Source organism: Sceloporus occidentalis, unplaced genomic scaffold, assembly GCF_023333645.1.
Source record: "Sceloporus occidentalis isolate IW3139 unplaced genomic scaffold, rSceOcc1.0.p SCAF_40, whole genome shotgun sequence".
Classification (NCBI taxonomy): Eukaryota; Metazoa; Chordata; class Lepidosauria; order Squamata; family Phrynosomatidae; genus Sceloporus; species Sceloporus occidentalis.
Window position 1 is genome coordinate 7,199,857 of NW_028317020.1, and position 21,669 is coordinate 7,221,525.

Here is a 21,669-nt window from a genome sequence, read left to right on the forward strand (position 1 = left end):
TTATTAATAATTCTATGGAGGATTTAAAAAAAAATCTGTATATTTGACAATGATTGGCGTTTCCATGAGAACAACAAAAAAGAGTTGTTGGAGGCCATATGTGGTAGTTTTGTTCACCAGTCACTAAACCTGAAAGTGTTCATCAATTTATTATTTTGATCGCTGTGGGGTAAACAGTGCTAAGTAATCTCAGAACAATTGAATACATACTTATCAGCACAGCAATGAAAGTTCAACTTGTGCTCCATTCTAGCAGTCATTAGGCAAGGTTTTTTTTATTTGACACTCCAGACATACAGTATATTTAATGTGAGGGGACACTTGGCAACCAGCTGACAATCGTGTCTAAAGCTCTGGACAGGCACAGAACAGTAGAATGTGCCATATACAGAGAAGCCCGTAATTAGTAAAGGTTTAGGAGAGCAATAGTTAACAGTATATACTGGCTTAACACAACATATGTAAAACTGACTGGCCTACTTTGCCCATCCACCTGCCATGCTCATGGATTTTTATTTACAATAAATGTGTGTTGATCAACCACTTCACTTTGTGCTTTCACTCTTCTATTGGTGGAGTATGCTACTGATCCTCATATAATAAGTAACTATATATTGAAAGTTGCAGTTCTCTGACTCTTTTTAGGGGGTACTGTATTAGGTTTGGATTAACTGGAGTGAAGGAAGAGGTATTCATGTGTAAAGTGGTGTCCCCACATTTATAACATGGCAACAATATTGCTTTTTATACATCCAGCCTATAAATGTGACAATGTTGCGCCTCTATTTCTCATGCTAATCAGTTTCATATGGTTTGGAAAATGTCTAGGTATTGTAAACTTCTAGAACAGAAGTTGCAAACTATTTTGTCCCAATAGAGACTGTATATATGGCTTCTACCTCCATGCCTAGGTTGTAGAATACATTTACATATATATGTCCCGTAGGTACCATTGCCTTCTAGACGCCTTGTCATGGACATTGTTTTATGAGCTAAGACACTTTATTTTTATTGACATCATAAATCTAGCCACTGCAAATGCTGCCCTGGAATTAATAATATGTTTTTTTTCTCAGTATAAAAAGAATGGATATATAATATATGCTGTAATAATTGTTTGTAACATATTCTATGGTATTTAACTGACATATTCAAATATATTTCTAATAAGGAGACCTCTTCTTTCCCTGTTTTGGGAAATCTACTTCCAAAATAATCCTTTACAAAAACAAAAAAACAGTCTTCTCTGTCCAGGATAGGCAGATGAATAGCCTCCAAGCAGAATGGGTAGTTTAACAAAATCATTTTAAAACAGAATTTTAGTAAGCATTGTCTTGATCTGAGTAAATTTGTCCTTATTTATCAAAAGTCCGGCATTGGCTGCTCGCCAACCTACTCATTAGGCCTGTGTTTAGATGGTGAAACCCTCTGGGCAGAGTTCCTGTTGGCACAAACACAATAAAAGATCAGATTTGGGTAATTTGACAAAAAGATGTCGTGTCATGAAAATGTGATTGCCAAAAAAAACAAGATGAATAAGGCAGAACAGAGTTGGAAATGTATGTAGGAGAAGAATGATTTCCTTAGGAAAACATGGTGCTCATGTGATTTTACAGTGGTTTAAAGAGTGCCACTGCTGATTGAATTCCAGAGAGACAAAGACATGCTGGCAATGTGAACTGCTTCAAAGCACAAGAAAACTAATAATGCTGTATAAACACAGCACAGGCTAAAATAAAGGCAGATAATGGGAGATGTGACAGGGAAAAGTGGGCACTTGGCTCTTTCCACCTTAATTTGTGAAGTGAACTCTGATAATTACTTGTCCAAAGGCTGCAGATCAGTTCCCTCTCTCTGAACACTGGCAATTGAAGTCATGTAAACTAGCTCGGCTCCCAGAACTGATATGTCAATAGACAACACGTCATCAAGTGCAACAGCTGAATGATCTTTTATTTTGTGTGTCTGTGTCCCATCCCAGAACCATGCGGAATCGCACACTGATTATAGGATTTCTCTCTGGCTTGCTGGTGGCTCTTGTCCTGTTCCTTGGTCTGTTTTTCGGGTTACGTTCTCAGTCTGGTCCCAGTTCACACGTCTATGCAAGAGCTGCTGTAGCTACAGATGCTGGAAAGTGCTCAGAAATTGGAAGGTGAGTCCCCATATAATTGTTTTGAATTAATAGTAAAATTAATGTAAATGTCTGCATAACAGTACTGTCTTACACTGCCTTTACCATACAATAAACCTTAAGCTACTATGTATATCTGTATAAATTATATACAACATATATATACGTAAAATAAACAACCAAAAAGATACATAATAATTAGCCAACTAAAATCATTTAGTATTTTATCTTAATGTCCACTAGAGTAGCCATTGGAAGGCAGCCTGCAGATTGTTGGAAGAGGTATACACCTTTTGCCTGCAGACACTTATTGTGGATCTTTTTAGTGTTTAATGACCATGGGTTTATTTCAAGGTTTTGTTACAAGTGACCTGCTCACTTGTCATTGTGATCAGATTGCAATGTTTCGTCTATTGTGCGAGACAATTGCTTAGATTTTTTCAGTAGAAATATATGTATAAATATATATATATATATATATATATATCACTATAATAATATACTCGAATATACTTTAATAACTTATTTGTTACTGTTACAGGGATATCCTCAAGGAGAAAGGCTCAGCAGTAGATGCAGCTATAGCTTCACTTTTGTGTGTTGGACTTCTCAACGCTCACAGTATGGGCATTGGAGGTGGTATGATCTTCACTATACATGATTCCAAAACAGGTGAGAGGTAAAATAGTGTAATGGATTAAGGAGTGGGATAATTACCTGTTTTTAGATGCATTCACCTGTTGGAACTCACAGTAGGTTTCATAGAAGTGGAAGTAATCTTAAATTGCAGACGCGTTCCAGACTGCATTATAGTTTCAATGTGTCTTTAAACATATATAGAGAGCTTTTGTATTTGACTTGGTATTACAAGAAGATTACAGTGCTGTGAAAAAGTATTTGCTCCCTTCCGAAATTCTTCTGTATTTGCTTTTTTGTCACATTTTAATAATTCAGATCATCCAGCTAAGTTTATTATAAGACAAAGACAATGTGATCATTTCTTTATTAAAGGTAAAGAGTTCATCAAAACTTGTACCCTAAACCTAATAACTGGTTGTACCGCCATGGCGGCAACAACTGCAATCAAATGTTTGCGATAAGTAGCAATGAGCGTTACATTGCTGTTTAGGAATTTTAGCCCACTCTTCTTGGCTGAATTATTTTAATTTAAAAAGTGCATTTTGTGTTTACTCGGGTTATCTCTAATATTGAAATTAGTTTAATTATCTGAAACATTTGATTGTGACAAATATGCACAAATAGAGTTGTGTTATTCTCAATTGAATAGACAACACATCATAACTACTTTGCAAACACATATATCACTACCAAAATCCTTCATGCGTATATTTAGGTGACTGTTAGGAATCGTATAATTAGGCTATGTGTTTCATTTCTGGATGATCAAAATAAACCATAAGTGACCACAGTTTAAAAAGCTGAAAACCACTGACTTTTCAGGTTCTAAGGTTATTAGTGCATATGACCATAATATTAGGGGTTCTTTTTACAACAAACCCCATCTCTTCAAGTGTGCTCTATGTTTAGACCTCAGCCACGCATTGAAGTAGTCAGCATGGACCTAAGGCTTCTGGAGGTCTTGGTCTGGATTCAGTGCCTGCAATAAATCAATCATTCAACTGAATATTATTCTTTCCATAGATTGTAATGGGTTGTAAGTTTTATCTCAGTTAATGCATTATGGCCAATACATCTTTAATTGAATTCCCTATGATAGATTTGTCCTCAGAACGGAATCTAGCCCATTGGATTAACATTATGAAGGGCCAACCCCAGTGGGTTCCATCTCTAAGAATAGCTTGGAAGGCCCCTTATGAACCATAGTTTCTTGAGCCTCCTTAATTACCGTATAATTAATAATGAATCCAGGGAGTTGAAATCACACCTTTTCTGAAACCTCTCCTGCCAACCTCATCTTAATAGTGAATAAAGCCTATGGTCTTAGTAAACTATTCTCAAAATAATGGGTAATTACCTTTTCAATCAGGGCCGGACTGGCCCACCGGGATACCGGGAAATTTCCCGGTGGGCCGGAAGGTCCGTGGGCTGGGCGGCCGGCAGACTAACCATGAAGACAGCCGCTGAGCGGCTGCAAATGGCATTGAACGCCTCCCTCGGTGCCAGGGGCGGGCTGGGCAGGGGGGCAATTGCCCCCCAGGCTGCCCGAAATCTAATCAAAGCGGCCGCTGGGTGCTGACGCGGCCGGCCGGCCGGCATCAGCACCCAGCGGCCGTGTGCGATGGCCGTCTAGTGATGGGAGCAGTGTGAGGGGTGAAAGCTCCGCCACCTCGCACTGACCTTTCACCCCTCACTCTGCTCCCATCACTATGCGGCCATCAGATTGCTGGAAATGTAATCTGAACGGCCGATGCGTGCTGATGCCGCCGGCCGCCTCTGCTTCAATACTTTTTTTTTACTTTATATGGCAAGCCGATCCAGCTTACCATATAAATAAAAAAAAAGTGTTAAAGTAGCTCCGGCCGGCGGCATCAGCACGCACCGGCCGTTTAGATTACATTCCCAGCAGTCTGATGGCTGCATAGTGATGGGAGCAGCGTGAGGTGGAAGCTCCGCCCCCTCGCACTCAGACTGCTGCAGCACCGGATGTCAGGTCAGTGGCATCCTGTCAGCATAGAGGAGAACGGTGTGCAGCTACCAGGAAGTCAAGAGAAGTAGAAGGTGAGTAAAATAATGTATTTTTTGTACTGTATAATGTTTTTTGTATTTGTTAAAAACAAAAAAAATCGGCATGTGTGTGTATGTAAGTGTGTACCCCTATATGCCACTCTGCCTCCAGAAATGCCTTATACCCCCCTATATGCCACTCTGTCCCATGATATGCCTTTTAACCCCCTATATGCCAGAGTGGCATATAGGGGTATAAGGCATTTCTGGATGCAGAGTGGCATAAAGGGGGTTAAAAGGTATATCATGGGGCAGAGGAGCATATAGGAGGGTATAAAGCATATTGGGGAGGCAGAGTGGCATATAGGGGGCATAAGGCTTTTCTGGAGGCAGAGTGCCCCATGATATGCCTTTTAACCCCCTTCATGCCACTCTGCCTCCAGAAATGCCTTATACCCCCTATATGCCACTCTGTCCCATGATATGCCTTTTAACCCCCTGTGACGGAAGCCTCCATCACTGGGGCCACTGGAGAAGTCTGACTGCCAGCCTCCTCCCTATTGACTATGGGCCCTGGGTTTGTAGAGACTTCTGTGGCTACCCCCAGCAGTATCATCTCATCACTGGTTGAGGGGATTATCTCCAGCAGACAGCCAGGATCTGCCACCAGGGAGTGACCACCATTCTTTGATGTTTAATGTTGTATAAATCAGTCTCCCCCCCCCCACACACCTATTGTATTGTTAATCCCGTTACTGCCCCTGTTGTCTCTGAGAGGCAGATTAAGGGGGCGGTTTGTGTCCCAATATCTTGTTTTATGTTAATGTGTGTTTTGCTGGATATATCCAGTCCTGTGTGTCCAAAATAAATCAGTCTTCGTTTGGTTTTACCCTACACTGAGTCTCGGCTAGTGACTGGGGAACCGGGGAAAGTGTGTTGTCCCAGGCTAAGGGAGCACGAGACAGCGGAGGTAGTCAGTCGGACTAGCCAGCTCCGTGACATTGGTGGCAGCGGTGGGATTGCTTCTTAGTCCGAGGGACACTTACTTTCTACCGGGATTAACCGACAGGACGGCAGACTTCGGTCGCCTTGACGAGGACATGGATGTGGTATCAGAATTCCAGGGGCTGCTGCGGGCCATCCTCTCCTGCTACACCACTGCCCTGCCTACAGAACAATACCAGAACCTGAGGCAAGTGGTTCGACGGTCAGTATGGCAGAGGGCTGTTATACGCCGGGGTCAGTGTCTTCCAAGCTCCGAACAAAAGATTAGAGACCAGCGGGAACTACGGATGTCATTCCTGGGACAGCAACCCCAGGAGCAATGGGTATCCGAATTGGACAAGCTCGTCCAACAGGAGGTAGAGCTGGAAGATCACTATAGGGCTCTGCAGTGGTATACAGAGAAAGCATATTGGGGAACTGCGAAAGAATGTTCTCCAGAGGGCTATGACTTCGGTGGCCTGGGATTATTATGGGATAGTCTTCAGGAGGATCCAGACTTCGGCAGCACAGCGGAGTGGCGGATTGAGGACATCCGGGATTTCAGGGAGTGGGACCTCCCAGATGCACTAGAATTTAAAGGTGATTTAGACTTTTTAATTACACAGGAGTGGGAACTGGAGAAGGCGTATAAAAAACTGTTCTAACGCGTTCAACAGAATGCCCCAGTGTCCAGGGATTGTGTGGATTTTGTGGATGTGATTGAGTGGTCAGCTGAGGATGTTGACCCAGGCGGGGTGGATGGGACTGCGGTCTCCACCCCTGAGTCACAGGGATGCTGGGCAGCTAATCCAGATCCAATACTGGAGCTGTGCGACTTTACACCACAACCAGAGACTGGGGATTTATTTGATTTATTGTCTGAGGATGTTAACCCAAGAAGGGTGGATAACACTGCAGTCTCCACACCTGGGTCCTCAGAATGCTGGGCAGTCTGCCCAGATCTCTTAGTCCCAGCTGAAGAGCTGGCAACAGGGCAGAGCGCTGCTGGCTACTGCCCCACACCTGCAATCACTACAGGGATCCAGGGAGATGTGGCAGCCGGCCCTTCTCCCCAGCGGCAGCTCACATGTCCGGGAGCGGAGGAAGCGGCCCTCCCTCCCCAGCGGCAGGCCGACCCACAAGATGCCCTAACCCCAGCTGAAGTGCTGGCAACAGGGCAGAGCATCGCTGGCCTCTGCCCAGCACCTACCAAAGCTGCAGGAATTCAGGGAGATACAGCGGCCGACCTGCCCCCCCAGCAGAAGCAGGGAGGTGGAACAGCCGGTCCATCTCCCCAGCGGCAGAACCTAATTCTGGGACCGGATCAACCTGAACTCCCTCCTCAACGGCAGCAGGAGCACCAGGGAGGGGATGCAGGAGGCATCCCTCCCCAGCGGTACCCGGGAGATGGCGCAGCCGGCCCATCTTCCCAGCAGCAGCAGGAGCAACAATTTTGGGAGGGCATTGATGGGCCAAATAAACTGACTGACTACGGAGTCAACCCGTTTGGGGTCTCATCCTATGTCAGTCCAATTCGGAGGGGGAAGAATTGTGACGGAAGCCTCCATCACTGGGGCCACTGGAGAAGCCTGACTGCCAGCCTCCTCCCTATTGACTATGGGCCCTGGGTTTGTAGAGACTTCTGTGGCTACCCCCAGCAGTATCATCTCATCACTGGCTGAGGGGATTATCTCCAGCAGACAGCCAGGATCTGCCACCAGGGAGTGACCACCATTCTTTGATGTTTAATGTTGTATAAATCAGTCTCCCCCCCCCCACACACCTATTGTATTGTTAATCCCGTTACTGCCCCTGTTGTCTCTGAGAGGCAGATTAAGGGGGCGGTTTGTGTCCCAATATCTTGTTTTATGTTAATGTGTGTTGCTGGATATATCCAGTCCTGTGTGTCCAAAATAAATCAGTCTTCGTTTGGTTTTACCCTACACTGAGTCTCGGCTAGTGACTGGGGAACCGGGGAAAGTGTGTTGTCCCAGGCTAAGGGAGCACGAGACAGCGGAGGTAGTCAGTCGGACTAGCCAGCTCCGTGACATTCCCTATATGGCAGAGTGGCATATAGGGGGTTAGAAGGCATATCATGGGACAGAGTGGCATATATTATTTTTTATTTAATATGGCAAGCTGGATCGGCTTGCCATATAAAGTAAACAAAAATGTCCCATGATATGCCTTTTAACCTCCTATATGGCAGAGTGGCATATAGGGGGTTAGAAGGCATATCATGGGACAGAGTGGCATATAGGAGGGTTGAGGCATATCAGGGAGGCAGAGTGGCATATAGGGGGGTATAAGGCTTTTCTGGAGGCAGAGTGCCCCATGATATGCCTTTTAACCCCCTTTATTCCACTCTGCCTCCAGAAATGCCTTATACCCCCCTATATGCCACTCTGTCCCATGATATGCCTTTTAACCCCCTATATGCCAGAGTGGCATATAGGGGTATAAGGCATTTCTGGATGCAGAGTGACAAATAATGAGATAAAAAGAATGGCGAATAGTGTGACGCGGGTATGTATAAGGGGTGCGTGTGGGTATAAGAGCTTCACCGTGAGATAAGCTATATGGGGCTGGTCTCCAAATTTTTCCAGGGCTGCTTTTCAGTCCCAGTCTGGCCCTGTTTTCAATTCTTAACGTTCTTTAGTTTCTTAACCAACGCTAGGTTAGTATCTGACTTACTCAACATTTACATAGCTAACAAGAATTACTAGAATTGCTAAAGGCATACTGAATCTGTGGCTACTTGACATTTTCAGATTTACTTGTTGAGCCAGAGTAGTTTATTTCCTGCACTGATGAAATATAATAAGGCCCTAACAGCTGTATATGTAAGTAGAATGCTCAGACACTATGCTTTGCTCAAAGCTGTGTCCAAAACAGCAAGTGGATGCAAGTAAGAAAGCCCAGTAGCAATGGGTAAATAATGAAAAAGTGACATACCCTGTGTCTTTATATTCCTACCTTAAACATATCCATATTTCCAAAAGTATATATTTCATATTTTTATTTTGCTTACTATACTAATGAACAAATCAACTGAACAGTTCCAAAACGTTACAGCTGCATCCAAATGAAATCCAGAAAATAGAAGTATATGTCTCATGGGTATATAGGTGCGTGCACGCCGGCCGCTTTAATTTCATTAGGCGCCGGTGGAGTGACTGCTATCAATGTCGCTCGCAGCCGCTTTGGTGGCGCAATGGGCCACTTGACTAGACTTGCCCCCCAGGCCTTAGGCTGCCAGCCCTCCCCTGGCCAGCATGGCCTGTTCTCAAACCACAGAAGCAAGGCCAAATTAATAAATTAATAGCACAAAATAATCAATTTTACACAAGAGTTTGAATGCTTCTGAAAGTAGGATGCTCCAAAAAATGCATTAATGAGCGCAGTATGAATAACGTCACGTCATGTATAGCAGTTGATTATAGTTTGTCGTCCTTTAAAATGTATGATAAAATGTCCAGCCCTAAAATATGTAGCCAGTCCCAAGCAATCAAAAATGCAAGACGACAAATAAGATTTGCATCTTTGAAGTATGTGTTGCCGCGTTCCATGTAAACGCTATAATCTTCTCCCTTTTCTTGCAGGAAAGACAGAGGTTATCAATGCCAGAGAAGTGGCCCCATTAAATGCCACGGAAAATATGTTTGGGAATAACAGCCAGTTGGCACAGAAAGGTAAGGAGACTGGGGAAGACTGAGCCTCTCAAGATATAAAAGCCAGAAATAGGCATTTAGGTGTTTACTATAGGATTAATTTGTTCTTTGTCCGTCTACTGCCGTGCACTTGTGAAGAAAGGGTGATCGTTCTCCAAAAGCGGTAGGGCCACAGTAGAAGCTGAGTCCCCAGTCTTCGTCTTCTGAAGGTGCAGGTGCAATAACTAAGTAAAAAAATCCCCCTTCCATCAGCCACAGGTCAGGGCAATTTTAGGGGTGGGTAAAAATAAAAAGTGCATCAAGCAAAGGGATCCTGGTGAATATAGTGCTCTTACCAACCTGTGCACTGTGAGTAAAATAAAAAGTACCCCCGCACACCACTCAAGTGCTGAGTGCCCCAGCGGACCCATGCCAGGGGACACTATAACATCTCAGAGCACATATCAGAGCATAATAACAGACTTTGATTATATAAAAAAAACTTTACCATACACCAGACCTACACAGTAGAAAAATAAATCTCATTAATATAAATAACATGTGAATAAACAAATGAAGGTATAGTCTTCAGTAATCAAACATTAGAAAGTCTCTCTCCACCATCTTCTTCTTCAAGTCACTCATACATCTACTGTATATCAAGGAGAGGTTAAAGCATGAGCTCCTGCAACGTATGTCCAGGTCAGGAACATCTGGCGAAAATGACTGTACCATAAAACCACAGGGCAGACCTGTGTAGCTTTTATGGAGACCTGTGAAAACCACAATACTACTTTTTTTCACGAGGCTTGGACTAGGCTGACCACATGACCAAAGTATTTTATGTGTATGTGACGGTATGTATATGTGAATCAGTATGTATGTGAGATATATATATAATGTAAAATGTATTTTATGTGAATGTGACGTGTGCATACGTGAATCAGTGAGATATACCGGTACATAATATAAAATGCATTTTATGTGTATGTGACAGTGTGTGCATAAGTGAATTAGTGTGTATGTGATCACGTGTTCATGTTCCTGCCTTCAGCCTGTAAATGTTTGTTTCTGACAGGAGTCTTCTGTGGACATATGTTGGATTAACCTGGTTAACCTTGTAGCAACAGATTCTTTTCTGTTTAAATTATGAATATTATACTATGCAGGCAAATTAAATGATACCCATCAGCACCTTGTTAATGGTTAGCAAATTATAACTATGGCCCTCATTAACATAGCAGTGCTCAGAAATAAAGAGTTTCATGTCATTCATGTCCAGAGCAGTCAAACGAAAATGTGATATATCCAAATCTCATCTGAGGATCTGTAATAACAAAAAACCTTGTCATAATCTGATCCCTGAATTAGTAATGCGTATTACACAAAGAACCCTTTATCCTGGTCTTAAAATGTTCCACAGGTCTACAATGTACCGTATTTGCTCGATTATAAGACGACCCCCCAAATCTGAATATTAATTTAGGAAAAAAAAAGAAAAAGCCCAAATATAAGACGATCCTATAGGAAAAAAGTTTTTTTACAGTAAATGTTAATTCATGTAAACTATTTTTTTTAAATAAAAGCTATGATTGAGGAAAATATTTTGGTTTTATTTCCTTCTATTTTCCAGCCTGCCCCCCCCCAGTTATGCACATCTGCCCCAGAAATGTCTTATACCCCCTATGTGCCACTGTGCCCCATGATATGCCTTTTAACCCTATATGCCACTGTGCCCCATGATATGCCTTTTGACCCCCTATGTGCCACTCTGCCTCCAGAAATGCCTTATACCCCTATATGTCACTCTGGCATTAAGGGGGTTAAAAGGCATATTATGGGACAGAGTGGCATATAAGGCGGTTTAAGGCATTTCAGGAGGCAGAGTGGCATTAAGGGGGTTAAAAAGGCATTTCAGAAATGCCTTATGCCCCCCATTTAACACTCCCCCGCCCCCCCAAACTTACCGGTGCTTCTGACTCCCCGTCATGCAGCCGGGGCAGCGTGTAGATGTCTACGTGATTCGCGTAGACAACATACGCTGCAGCTGGAAGGAGGTGTGGCTAGCAGCGGGGGTTGTCTGTGTCCATCGGCTGCACGGTAAATTGTCTACGCGAATCGCGTAGACATCTACACACTGCCCCGGCTATACACCGGGGACTCAGAAGCACCGGTAAGTGGGGCGGGGGGGGGTAGACAGGAGGATCCAGGTGTCACGGACTGGGTCCAAACAGATGACTAAAAGACCCAGCGCGCCCAAAGATTGTGTTCAGGAGTTCAGTATGCAGTAGTGGAGTTTGGACAGGGCCTGGTTGCAGGGTGACCACACTCACCCAGGTGTTGAGCACCTAGGGTAGTGCAGCCAAACACCAGCGCCCTGATATGGCAGCGGATGTAGTCCAGAACAAAGTGAAATCCTGCAGGCACCCTGGATCAGGCATGAGGCATCACACAAGAATCACATGCAGGATGCTGCAGGCTGGGAGTATGGAAGCTAAGCAGAGAAATATAGCAGACACATAAGCAAGGGACAGGGAGACCAGGCACGAGATATACATGTTACTGAGCACAACAGTGAACAAGACAAGGAATAAACATAACCAGACAAGATATACATAAACACAGGGCACAACAGGGAACAAGACAGGACACCCCGCGGCCGGGGATACAGGACAGACTGACACACATAAATACAGAAACTAGCCTAGGACTGTATGATAACTATTGGAGATTCTGTCACATCTTATGGCCATAGTATGCTTAGCCCACCACTACGCCAAAGTACTCCAATGACGGTGGGTCCTAACGCTAATCCCTGCTGACAGAGGTAAGAAACAAACTAAACATGTAATCCAAACACATAGCACTGAGACATACCTAGACTGAAGACTGAGACAAACAGAACACACAGGTGGGGCACACCTTATAAAGGAAACAGAGCTTAAGCAAAGAGCTGAAGCAGAAGCAAGGAGTGGAAGATCAGAACAGAGCAAAAGAAAATCCAGGAATGGATTGAAGCAAAACAGGGAAATTGAAACAAGAGCGAGATATGCAGCTCCGCAGCCTGGGAAGGACGTGACACCAGGTCCCCTGCAGCTGCGGGGGATCTGGATCTTAGTCGTCTCATAGTCAGACCTATTTGAGGTCTGATTATAAGACGACCCCAGAGCATTTGCTCTGAAAAAACCTCGTCTTATAATCGAGCAAATACGGTATATCACAAGAGCAAAAAAATATATGGTTCTAAATGTAGGAGTTAAAAAAGAATGAAAAAGTCATGGGGGCGAGACCCACATTATGATTAATTTCTCTTTTCTGGGATTCAACTATATCTCAGGATCCATTTTTAAGAAAATACTTGCCTAATAACATAATGTAGTCCCTCCTAATTTAAAGATCTTAAAAAACCTCTAACAAGCATTCATGGCATATTAACACCAATACATGTCATAGACTTCATTTTCAGTAGTTGTTTCTGTGCCCCTTTGTCTGTTTGGTGTCTTGGTGTTTTGGTGTTTTGGTGTGTCTTGGTTTCCTCCATTGCTGCTTTCTCTTTTAGGAGGACTGTCAATAGCAGTTCCCGGAGAGATCCGTGGGTACCAGGAAGCACATAGACGGCATGGAAGGTTACCATGGAAAAGGCTGTTTGAACCTAGCATTAAGCTGGCAAGAGAAGGCTTCTCTGTTGGATTGGGACTTTTCCAAGGTCTAAATTCAAGCAAGGCTGTTATTGAGTCGGACATATCGCTCTGGTAAGGAATTTTAGATCCTCTGTATCTCCACTGCAAGCTTCTTTGCACACTCTGTAGAACTCAATACTTCTGCCCATAAAGGTCTCTTCCCACGCTTGCTTCAAATGTTAAGTGTTCTCCATTATGGTATAAATATTTATCCTACATGTTCCCATACCTTTCAGATCCAAAATGGTTCCTCAGCCTGCTTAATATTCTGTCATGCTTTCCGCAACTCTTTTTAATTAAACTACTATTAAATTACTTTTCCCTCAATCCCAAAAACATTGAAATAATGACAGAAAAAGAAAAATATCCAACTGCGCCCTTGGCTCTGGCCTAAAACTGAACTTGAAAAAGGCTTCTTCAGAATAACTGCCTTCTCATTATATACGGTAATTCAACTTCATTTGAGGAATACAGTAGGACAATACGTATTCCAGTATTACTGGCATATACTGTATATAAGTACTGTTGAATATATTACATGGAACATATACTGTAATACAGTATACATACAATATACTGTAATCCAGTCCCTTGCCTCTTCCCCACAGTGAGGTGTTCTGTAATGCCCAGGGCAAGGTGCTACAGCAAGGAGACATTGTGAAGTTACCCAAACTTGCACAGACTCTGCAAATCCTGGCAGATGAAGGACCTGATGCCTTCTACAATGGTTCCCTTTCCAAGCAAGTGGTGAAAGACATCCAAGATGCAGGTGAGACCATGGGGATGGGATTGAGGCTTGAGGCATATGCCAACAATGTTTAGTAAAGGATTGGTGCAAAAAGGGGCAGAATAAACAAGCACCAGATGTGAGCGGGCATTGTAGAGTAGTCATCTGATGGTTTATTCACTAAACCAAAGGGGGTATTGCTTCACAATCAATATTTGTGAAATATAGTATTAGCTAATAGTAAACATTAACTTAAGTGCATTTGGGATTTGGCTGTGAATTCTAGTGGAATCTCATGATCCATCTGAAATCAAGGGAGCCTCATCTCAATAGTTTTTATTTGATGTGGCAATTAGGGAGTTTGATACACTGTAGCTACCAAGATAGGCACCTAGAACATGGCACTGACTGTTGAATAAAACCTTCTTTTGTGGTGGAGAGATCTTTCTTTTATTCTTAACATTGTCTTGTAGGTGGAATAATCACAGAAGAAGACCTGCAAATGTATAGTGTGGAGTTCTATGAAAGTCCACTTCGTTTCCAACTAGGAGACTTTACTTTGCTTAGTCCTACCTCCCCACTGAGTGGACCTGTTCTCGGCCTCATACTCAACATTTTGAAAGGTGACTACCCTCTAGGCATAGCATGAGTTGGCTTGATGTGCCAAAGAGAACTATATCAGGCTTTCTACCATTCTATGTAGAAAGGAATACATTGGGATTCAGTCTTATTTCAAACCCAACCAAACATTCCTAATAGCAACAATTGTTTTTACCTCAATGATAAATTTCCCATTCCTGATACTTTGAAATTTAAGGGTTTCTAGTTCATAAACACTAATGGTTGCTAAAGAGACTTATATTTAATACATCTATTATTTTTTAAGCAGTTAAATTTCAAAGAGCAGCTACCTTTCCTCAACTGATTGCAACATGTCTCCATTGATTGGAGACTTTACCATACATTTAAAGTATGTTGTCCTGACATAAAGCTATTCAATGCCTCATATTTTCGACAGACCATATTAATTCTGGTCTGTAGCTGCATAACTCAAGTGAGTCTTAGAAGAAGGTCTTTGTTGCAGTAGAAAAACTTTCTTAAAAATGTAATTATTGAATTTGGTTCTTGAAAACTAAATGGCAGGCCAGCCTGTCTGTAGCAAACATATTACTATAGTAATATTTTATTCAAGTGAATCCTCCAATTCCTTTTATCATATTTCAGGTTTTAATTTTTCTAGTAAAAGCATTGAGACAGACAGTGACCGTGGGCTAACCTATCATCGTATTGTAGAGGCTTTCCGATTTGCGTATGCAAAGAGAACTTTATTAGGTGATCCCAACTTTGCCAATGTTACTGAGGTAATTTTCAATATCCTTTTTTTTTTCTTCATGTCCGGTGCATGTCCCTGTAAATCAGTACGCCATCAGGGTCAGCCTAGAGTTTCTAGACGGACCCCGACGGCGTACTACACCTCCTGTGTATACTTGCTTGTTAACCTAGAAAAGATTCCGTAGAGGTGCCACCTACCAATTTAATGCCCAAGGCAGCCTCATGGTTTTCCTGTATGATGTTTAGGCCATGTAAGCTGTTTCTCCTCACAGGCTCACTGTCAAAATGCTGTTGTTCACGGGAGGGCAATACCAGAGTAACAAGGGCTACATTTAGTTGTACATTTTATACAAACATAGTGATCAAAAGCTGTAAGGTATTCACACATGAAATAATCGTGGTGTGTTGAATGGTTTTTGGGTGTTTTATAGCTTTTGTGTCAGAGGTCTGACGATATAGGTTAGCTTTTTTTCTCCATCACAGGTGATAAAGAACTTGACTTCTGATTACTTTGCTTCTGGACTGAGAGAGAAGATCACAGATAATACCACTCACCCATCAGATTACTACGAGCCAATGTTCTACATACCAGACAATCACGGCACTGCACATGCGTCGATTGTAGATGAGGATGGCAACGCAGTCTCTGCTACCAGCACTATCAACCTCTAGTAAGAACTGGGGGAGGGAGTGGTGGTTGTGGGAGATTTTGTCCTTTAACGCTAGTAAAATATGTTACCTGCCCCTTTGTTTTAACTCACAGGACTGCACACACACACTTGTGTGGACAGGCAGGGGTTATTATTATTAGTTTATATAGCGATCATATAGCCATCATATTCTGTAGCGCGTTTATAAACAGGACACAAGTACTGCATAACATAACAATCTGACTTACAGAAACAAAATGTAAGGAGCTTACAATCTAGAAGGAGTAAAAATAAAGGTTTTTAAGGATGTCTACAAACGTATGCCTTAATACCCTTTTGCCAGGGCCGGATTAACATAGGGGCTGATGGCGCTGCAGCTCCAGGCCCCTACCTGAAGAAAGGCCCAGTCAGGGACGGACTGACTGGGTCTATGCGTGGCCGATGCAGCTACCAAGGTCGTCTTTAACGCAGGGCAAAAGGGGCAGCTGCTCCTTGAGCCTACAGCAACCCTGGTCGCGGGGGTCGCAACTGCGACTCTAAGGGCCCGCTACTTACCTGTGCATTGCTCACTTGTACTGCCAAGGGAATGCAGGTACCCAGCGGAGTCATGTCTCGCACATCACGTACATCACATGACCCTGCTGCACGCCTACTTCACAAGGCAGCTAAAACACAAGTTGTTTGCACAGAGTGGAAGCAGCAGGCCCCTGCAGAAGTCTGGGAGTAGCACAGAGACATCTGCAGTTCAAGTAAGGGGGAGGCTGTATGAATGAGTATGTGAGATTGAGTGAATGAATGAGTATCTGAATAAGGGAATGAATGAATATCTGTGAATGAGTGAATGAACATGTATGTGAAAACATGGCCACAAATATTTAAGCAATAATTGCAATTCATCACACTTATATTGGCATGGCCCTGGGGCTATCACACTTAAGGATAAGAATTGTTAAATATCTTGGTGCCGCATATCTATCCTCAATCACCATTCCTTGTATTCTTTCACAATAAAAAAAATGTTAGTGATAACTTTTAGCTGACCAGCATTCTTCAGGGGATGTTCAAAAGCTCATTTGACTTTCTGCCTGAAAACAATAGTCTACCCTCCAAATTTGTATTTTTTTAATGCTGGAATATAAGGACGCCAAGGAGTTCAACCACAACCCTTTCACAAACTCTACTGTCAAAACTCTCTTTTGTGAATACATCTTGATGTCTATATATATATATTTTTTTGTTTACAGTTTTGGGTCCAAGGTTCGTTCCAATGTGACAGGAATCATATATAATGATGAGATGGATGATTTCAGTTCTTCTTTCATTACTAATGGATTTGGAGTTCCCCCATCACCTGCAAATTTCATTAGACCAGGTACCTCTCCCTTCACTGCTAGTCTTGACTGTGGAATCGCCAATTTCGTGGACCCCGGATATCCAATACCTTAACCCACCAAATACCACACATTCCCCATTTTTTTCCAATCATCCCCCTGACAATGACACCCCCCTTCCCATACATATAACACGTCCATTAACCACAACAACAAAACCAATGTGGAAAGAGCACAACGAGGCACACCTTTACCACACCAGGTTCTGAGCCACCGACCAGCTCGAAACCACCAACACCAACCAAACCAGAAACACACTCTTTCCTATTAACTAACCATTATTCCACCCCCACCTTACACTGACCAGCCCCATCACTGTGACACTGACAAGAAGACCCTCAATCATCCTACTAATAATAGGGAGGGAGGGTGGGACATTCAGATAAGAAAAGCTAATTAAAAATGGAGGGACCTTTTTTACAGGAGTTCCCAAAGTCCCCTAACCAATGTCCCTTAACCCCATTATCCTAAGCCCACCTCCTCACCCAGTCAAGGCCCCTTTCACTTAGCTATGCTGGTTCCATGGGCTACAGCATTGATGTTATATAAAAAGAGGACTTTATTTACTATTTGTGACAATTGCACGTAGAATCATGTAGCAACTGAAAATGTAAAGACGGACAAACCCATTCTGTAGGCACAGCAAGCTTTGAAATTGTAAACCTGGTTCTCATTCATAGAAGTATAATATGTCCATTCTTTGGAGAGAATGTTTGCCATTTATATATACTTTCACAAACATGTAAATAAGGCAGATTGCGGAACTTTCTTTGGTAAGTAGATATATATTTTTTATTAAATCCATATGTTTATTAATGCAGGGAAGCGACCAGTCTCCTCCATGTGTCCTTCCATAATTCTGAACAAAGACAACAAAGTGCATATGGTAGTTGGTGCATCTGGAGGGACCAAAATTACCACAGCAACTGCCCTGGTAAGCTGTTAAGATGTTAAAAAATCCCACACTTTTAATAAAAGTAAGTTACACACCAAAACTGTACAAAAAAATTATATATTATGATTGTTAACAGCAATACCCAGATTCCAGCATGTACTGGTTGGCTGGGCATGATAGGAGTGCTGTCAACAATCATATATAAATTAATAGTTATTGTATTTTTTGTCCAATTTTAGTGCGTTAACACACCACAATTGGAAAAAAAAAATCAACAATATGACTTGGCATGATAGGAGTGTGATTGCTAACAGCAAACACACTCTTTTTATACCCAGGCAACCAGTAAATGCTGGAACCTAGGCATGATGGGACTGTGACTGCTGTTAGCAGATTGCTGTTAGCTGTTAGCAATCACACTCCTATCATCCCAAGTCAGCCAGTACATGCTGGTAAAGGGTGGCTGTAAGTGCTTGCAGCATCAATACACAAGGGGGGGCAGCTAGCCAGGTTTCAGCATGTACTGGCTGACTTGGCATGATAGGAGTGTGATTGCTAACAGCAAACACACTCTTTTTATACCCAGACAACCAGTAAATGCTGGAACCTAGGCATGATGGGACTGTGATTGCTGTTAGCAGATTGCTGTTAGCAATCACATTCCTATCATCCCAAGTCAGCCAGTACATGCTGGTACAGGGTGTCTGTAAGTGCAGACCCCATACTGCTGGCAGCATCAATACACAAGGGGGCAGCTAGCCAGGTTTCAGCATGTACTGGCTGACTTGGCATGATAGGAGTGTGATTGATAACAGCAATCACAGTCCCATCATGCCTAGGTTCCAGCACCTACACATCCATGCTATCACACACACAAATTCATTCATTCACAGATTAATTCCCTCAATCACGCATACTCATTCAAACACCCTCCCCCACCCCCTTACCTGCACTACAGCTCTCGATGCCGCTCACAGACTTCAGTAGGGGGCGTGGCCTCCCGCTTCCTCTGTACAGGACAATAGACCCTCCCACAAGTAAGCAGCAGGGCTCTTGTGATCCTGGCTGCCGATCTCACGCGGGCCGCACCTCGAGGTCCCGCGGGCCGCATGTTGGATGCCCCTGTCATATAATGTAAAGATGTTTTAACTTTTTCTGAGAGGGTGGTAAATAGATGAAATAGCCCTCAGGTGGTTGAGACTAATACAGTGAGGAACACTCATGGGATAGATATAGCATTATCCTCAGATGAGTCCAAGGACCGATTTATGTTTGAATCAGGAAACAGAGGCAGACTAGAAGAGCCAAATGGTTCTTATCTGCTGTCAAATTCAGTGCTCCTATGCTTTTATATTTTCCCCACATATAATCATTTATTTCATACTTCTCAAGATTCACAATGTTTTGTGTGGTATGGTCCAATAGTGTTATAAACAGCATGCCAACTGGTTGTACATACACAACGCACCAATTGATTCCTGCCATTGCTGTGACTAGCTGCAGGTGTTGGCTTAACAGTAACGGCCTTATTGTTAGTTTTTATTTTGCTATTATCACAGATTCATTTACATCTGGGACAAAGGTGCAGTAGCCACTCTCAGGCCCCTGTTCCGAAGCCAATGATGTCTTGTCTACCAATGTTATAATGTAACCACAGAATGTACAGTATGTATATTGCCAACGCATACACACTTTTTTTCTCCAGTAAAATAAGAATTTGTTAAGGGTCATTTTAGGAAAAAAAATCATTTTAGTTGCAGCTAAATTTAACTTGCATTTAGCTTTGCAAATAGCAGTGCATGTATATTGTATGATCGTCTTTCTTGTAGGTCATAATGAATGCCCTCTGGTTTGGATATGATGTAAAGAAATCAGTGGAGGAGGCACGAGTGCATAATCAGCTCTTCCCCAATGACACTACCCTGGAGAATACTATGCATCCTGTGAGTAGCAGAATATTTTGGCAATATTCCTTTAGAAAACTACATGATATTCTGCATTTTAGTTAACGTTTCCCACCTTTAACCTTGTTTTGCAGGCTGTAGAAAAGGAGCTATTGGCACGTCACCACAATGTAGTGTACTCTGCAAGATCAGGATCAGTAGTCCAGGCTGTTCTACGGACTGGGAGTAAATGGGCTGCAGCATCTGATACTCGGAAGGGAGGCTATCCAGCAGGATACTGACCAAGGACCTCTGATGAACTACTGGCTAAGTCATTGGTGTTCTTTAACACTCTACTCTACATCAGTGGATTTCTAAACCATTTTACTACAACTTGGCTCAGGGACAAGATTCCACTGACTGTTTAGAAAATTTAACGAATCCCAGCTCCTGCTAAAGAGATTCTTGCTCAAAAGATAATACTTGAATATGTTTATGAATGATAAAGAGACATTGAACAAGCTGGTCCAAAACGCCATGCCCTCAGTCTGTGCCTTTTATGGACTTTTCACTATTTGTCAAAATGTAGGAATTCTCTCTGAGTTTATGCAAAAGGTGGTTAAAAAACATTTCCAGTTCACCCATCGGGAACATTTGTATGAAACATTGAATCCATTGTCTCCGTCCATTAAAGTAATATATAATTTAAACTTAGTTGTTAGACTTCCTTAGATGTGAATGAACGTTTCTGTTGGGTATTGCATGGGCCTCCTGTAGAGGCTGCCCCACTCAATACGCTTACAAACAACCCAAGAAGAGTTAAGGAATATGCGTTGTCTGCTTACTTTAGTCATTGAAAAACACTGTCCTTAAATTAGCCCGAACAGTCCTTGCCATTCCAATTATTGTTAGCTAATTTACCTATGACATGGATGTTTAAATTCCTTCACTGTATGAACTCCTAATACTTATCTTGGCGGCTTATACCACATATCCAATAATACGTCTTAGTAAGGAGACTTGAACCAGGGTGTTATCAGTGGCATCTTAACCAACAAACTGCTTGTTTGTACCATATTTGCCCCAGCTTGTCAGTGCCCCCAAACAGCTTATCTGTGCCATCTTTGCCCCAAAACAGCTGGTCTGTGCCTTCTTAGTCCCTTGCTCCCCAACATACACTCTGGCATACATATAAAAACACACTTATACATACTAACACACACGTACACATTCATTCTAACACACACTCCATCTCATTCATGCTCCCACACATCCATGCTCCCACACAATTACACATCCATGCTCACACACAATTATACATCCATGCTCACATACATACATGCACACATATGTATAAATAAATAAATATATATATATATATATATATATATATATACAAACAAGCATTCATATCCACTTACGCTTACCTCTCATGCAGCTTTCTCAGTATGCGAGCAGCCTCGGTTTCACAGCAGGGTCAGGTGATGTAACGTGACCCCAATACATTCCTGTTTAAAATAATTTAGAAAGGGCATTTCAAGCAGGAAGCAGGGGTAGGCACCAATTTAAGCCACACTCCTTAACTCAGCAGCAATCACCATACCTGGTGATTGCCGGGTGAGCGCCGCGGGAGCGGGGTCTTGACACGCCCCGCTCCCCGTCAATTTTCTTTTAAATGGGGGTGTTTCCTGCTGCCGTCA

General features: G+C 42.7%; 1 protein-coding gene across 1 annotated transcript; it reads left to right on the forward strand.

Annotated features, from left to right (window-relative positions):
* The first annotated feature begins 1,970 nt into the window (after positions 1 to 1,970).
* LOC149290307 (glutathione hydrolase 1 proenzyme-like) lies at positions 1,971 to 20,271 on the forward strand. The gene is made up of 12 exons (XM_089489623.1): positions 1,971 to 2,152; positions 2,673 to 2,803; positions 9,364 to 9,453; positions 12,971 to 13,163; positions 13,700 to 13,860; positions 14,292 to 14,441; positions 15,043 to 15,179; positions 15,634 to 15,821; positions 17,045 to 17,172; positions 18,013 to 18,125; positions 19,916 to 20,029; positions 20,125 to 20,271. The coding sequence occupies exons 1-12, from the start codon at positions 1,986 to 1,988 to the stop codon at positions 20,269 to 20,271; spliced, it is 1,719 nt and encodes a 572-aa protein (XP_089345749.1). The 5' UTR covers positions 1,971 to 1,985.
* The last annotated feature ends 1,398 nt before the right edge of the window (positions 20,272 to 21,669 follow it).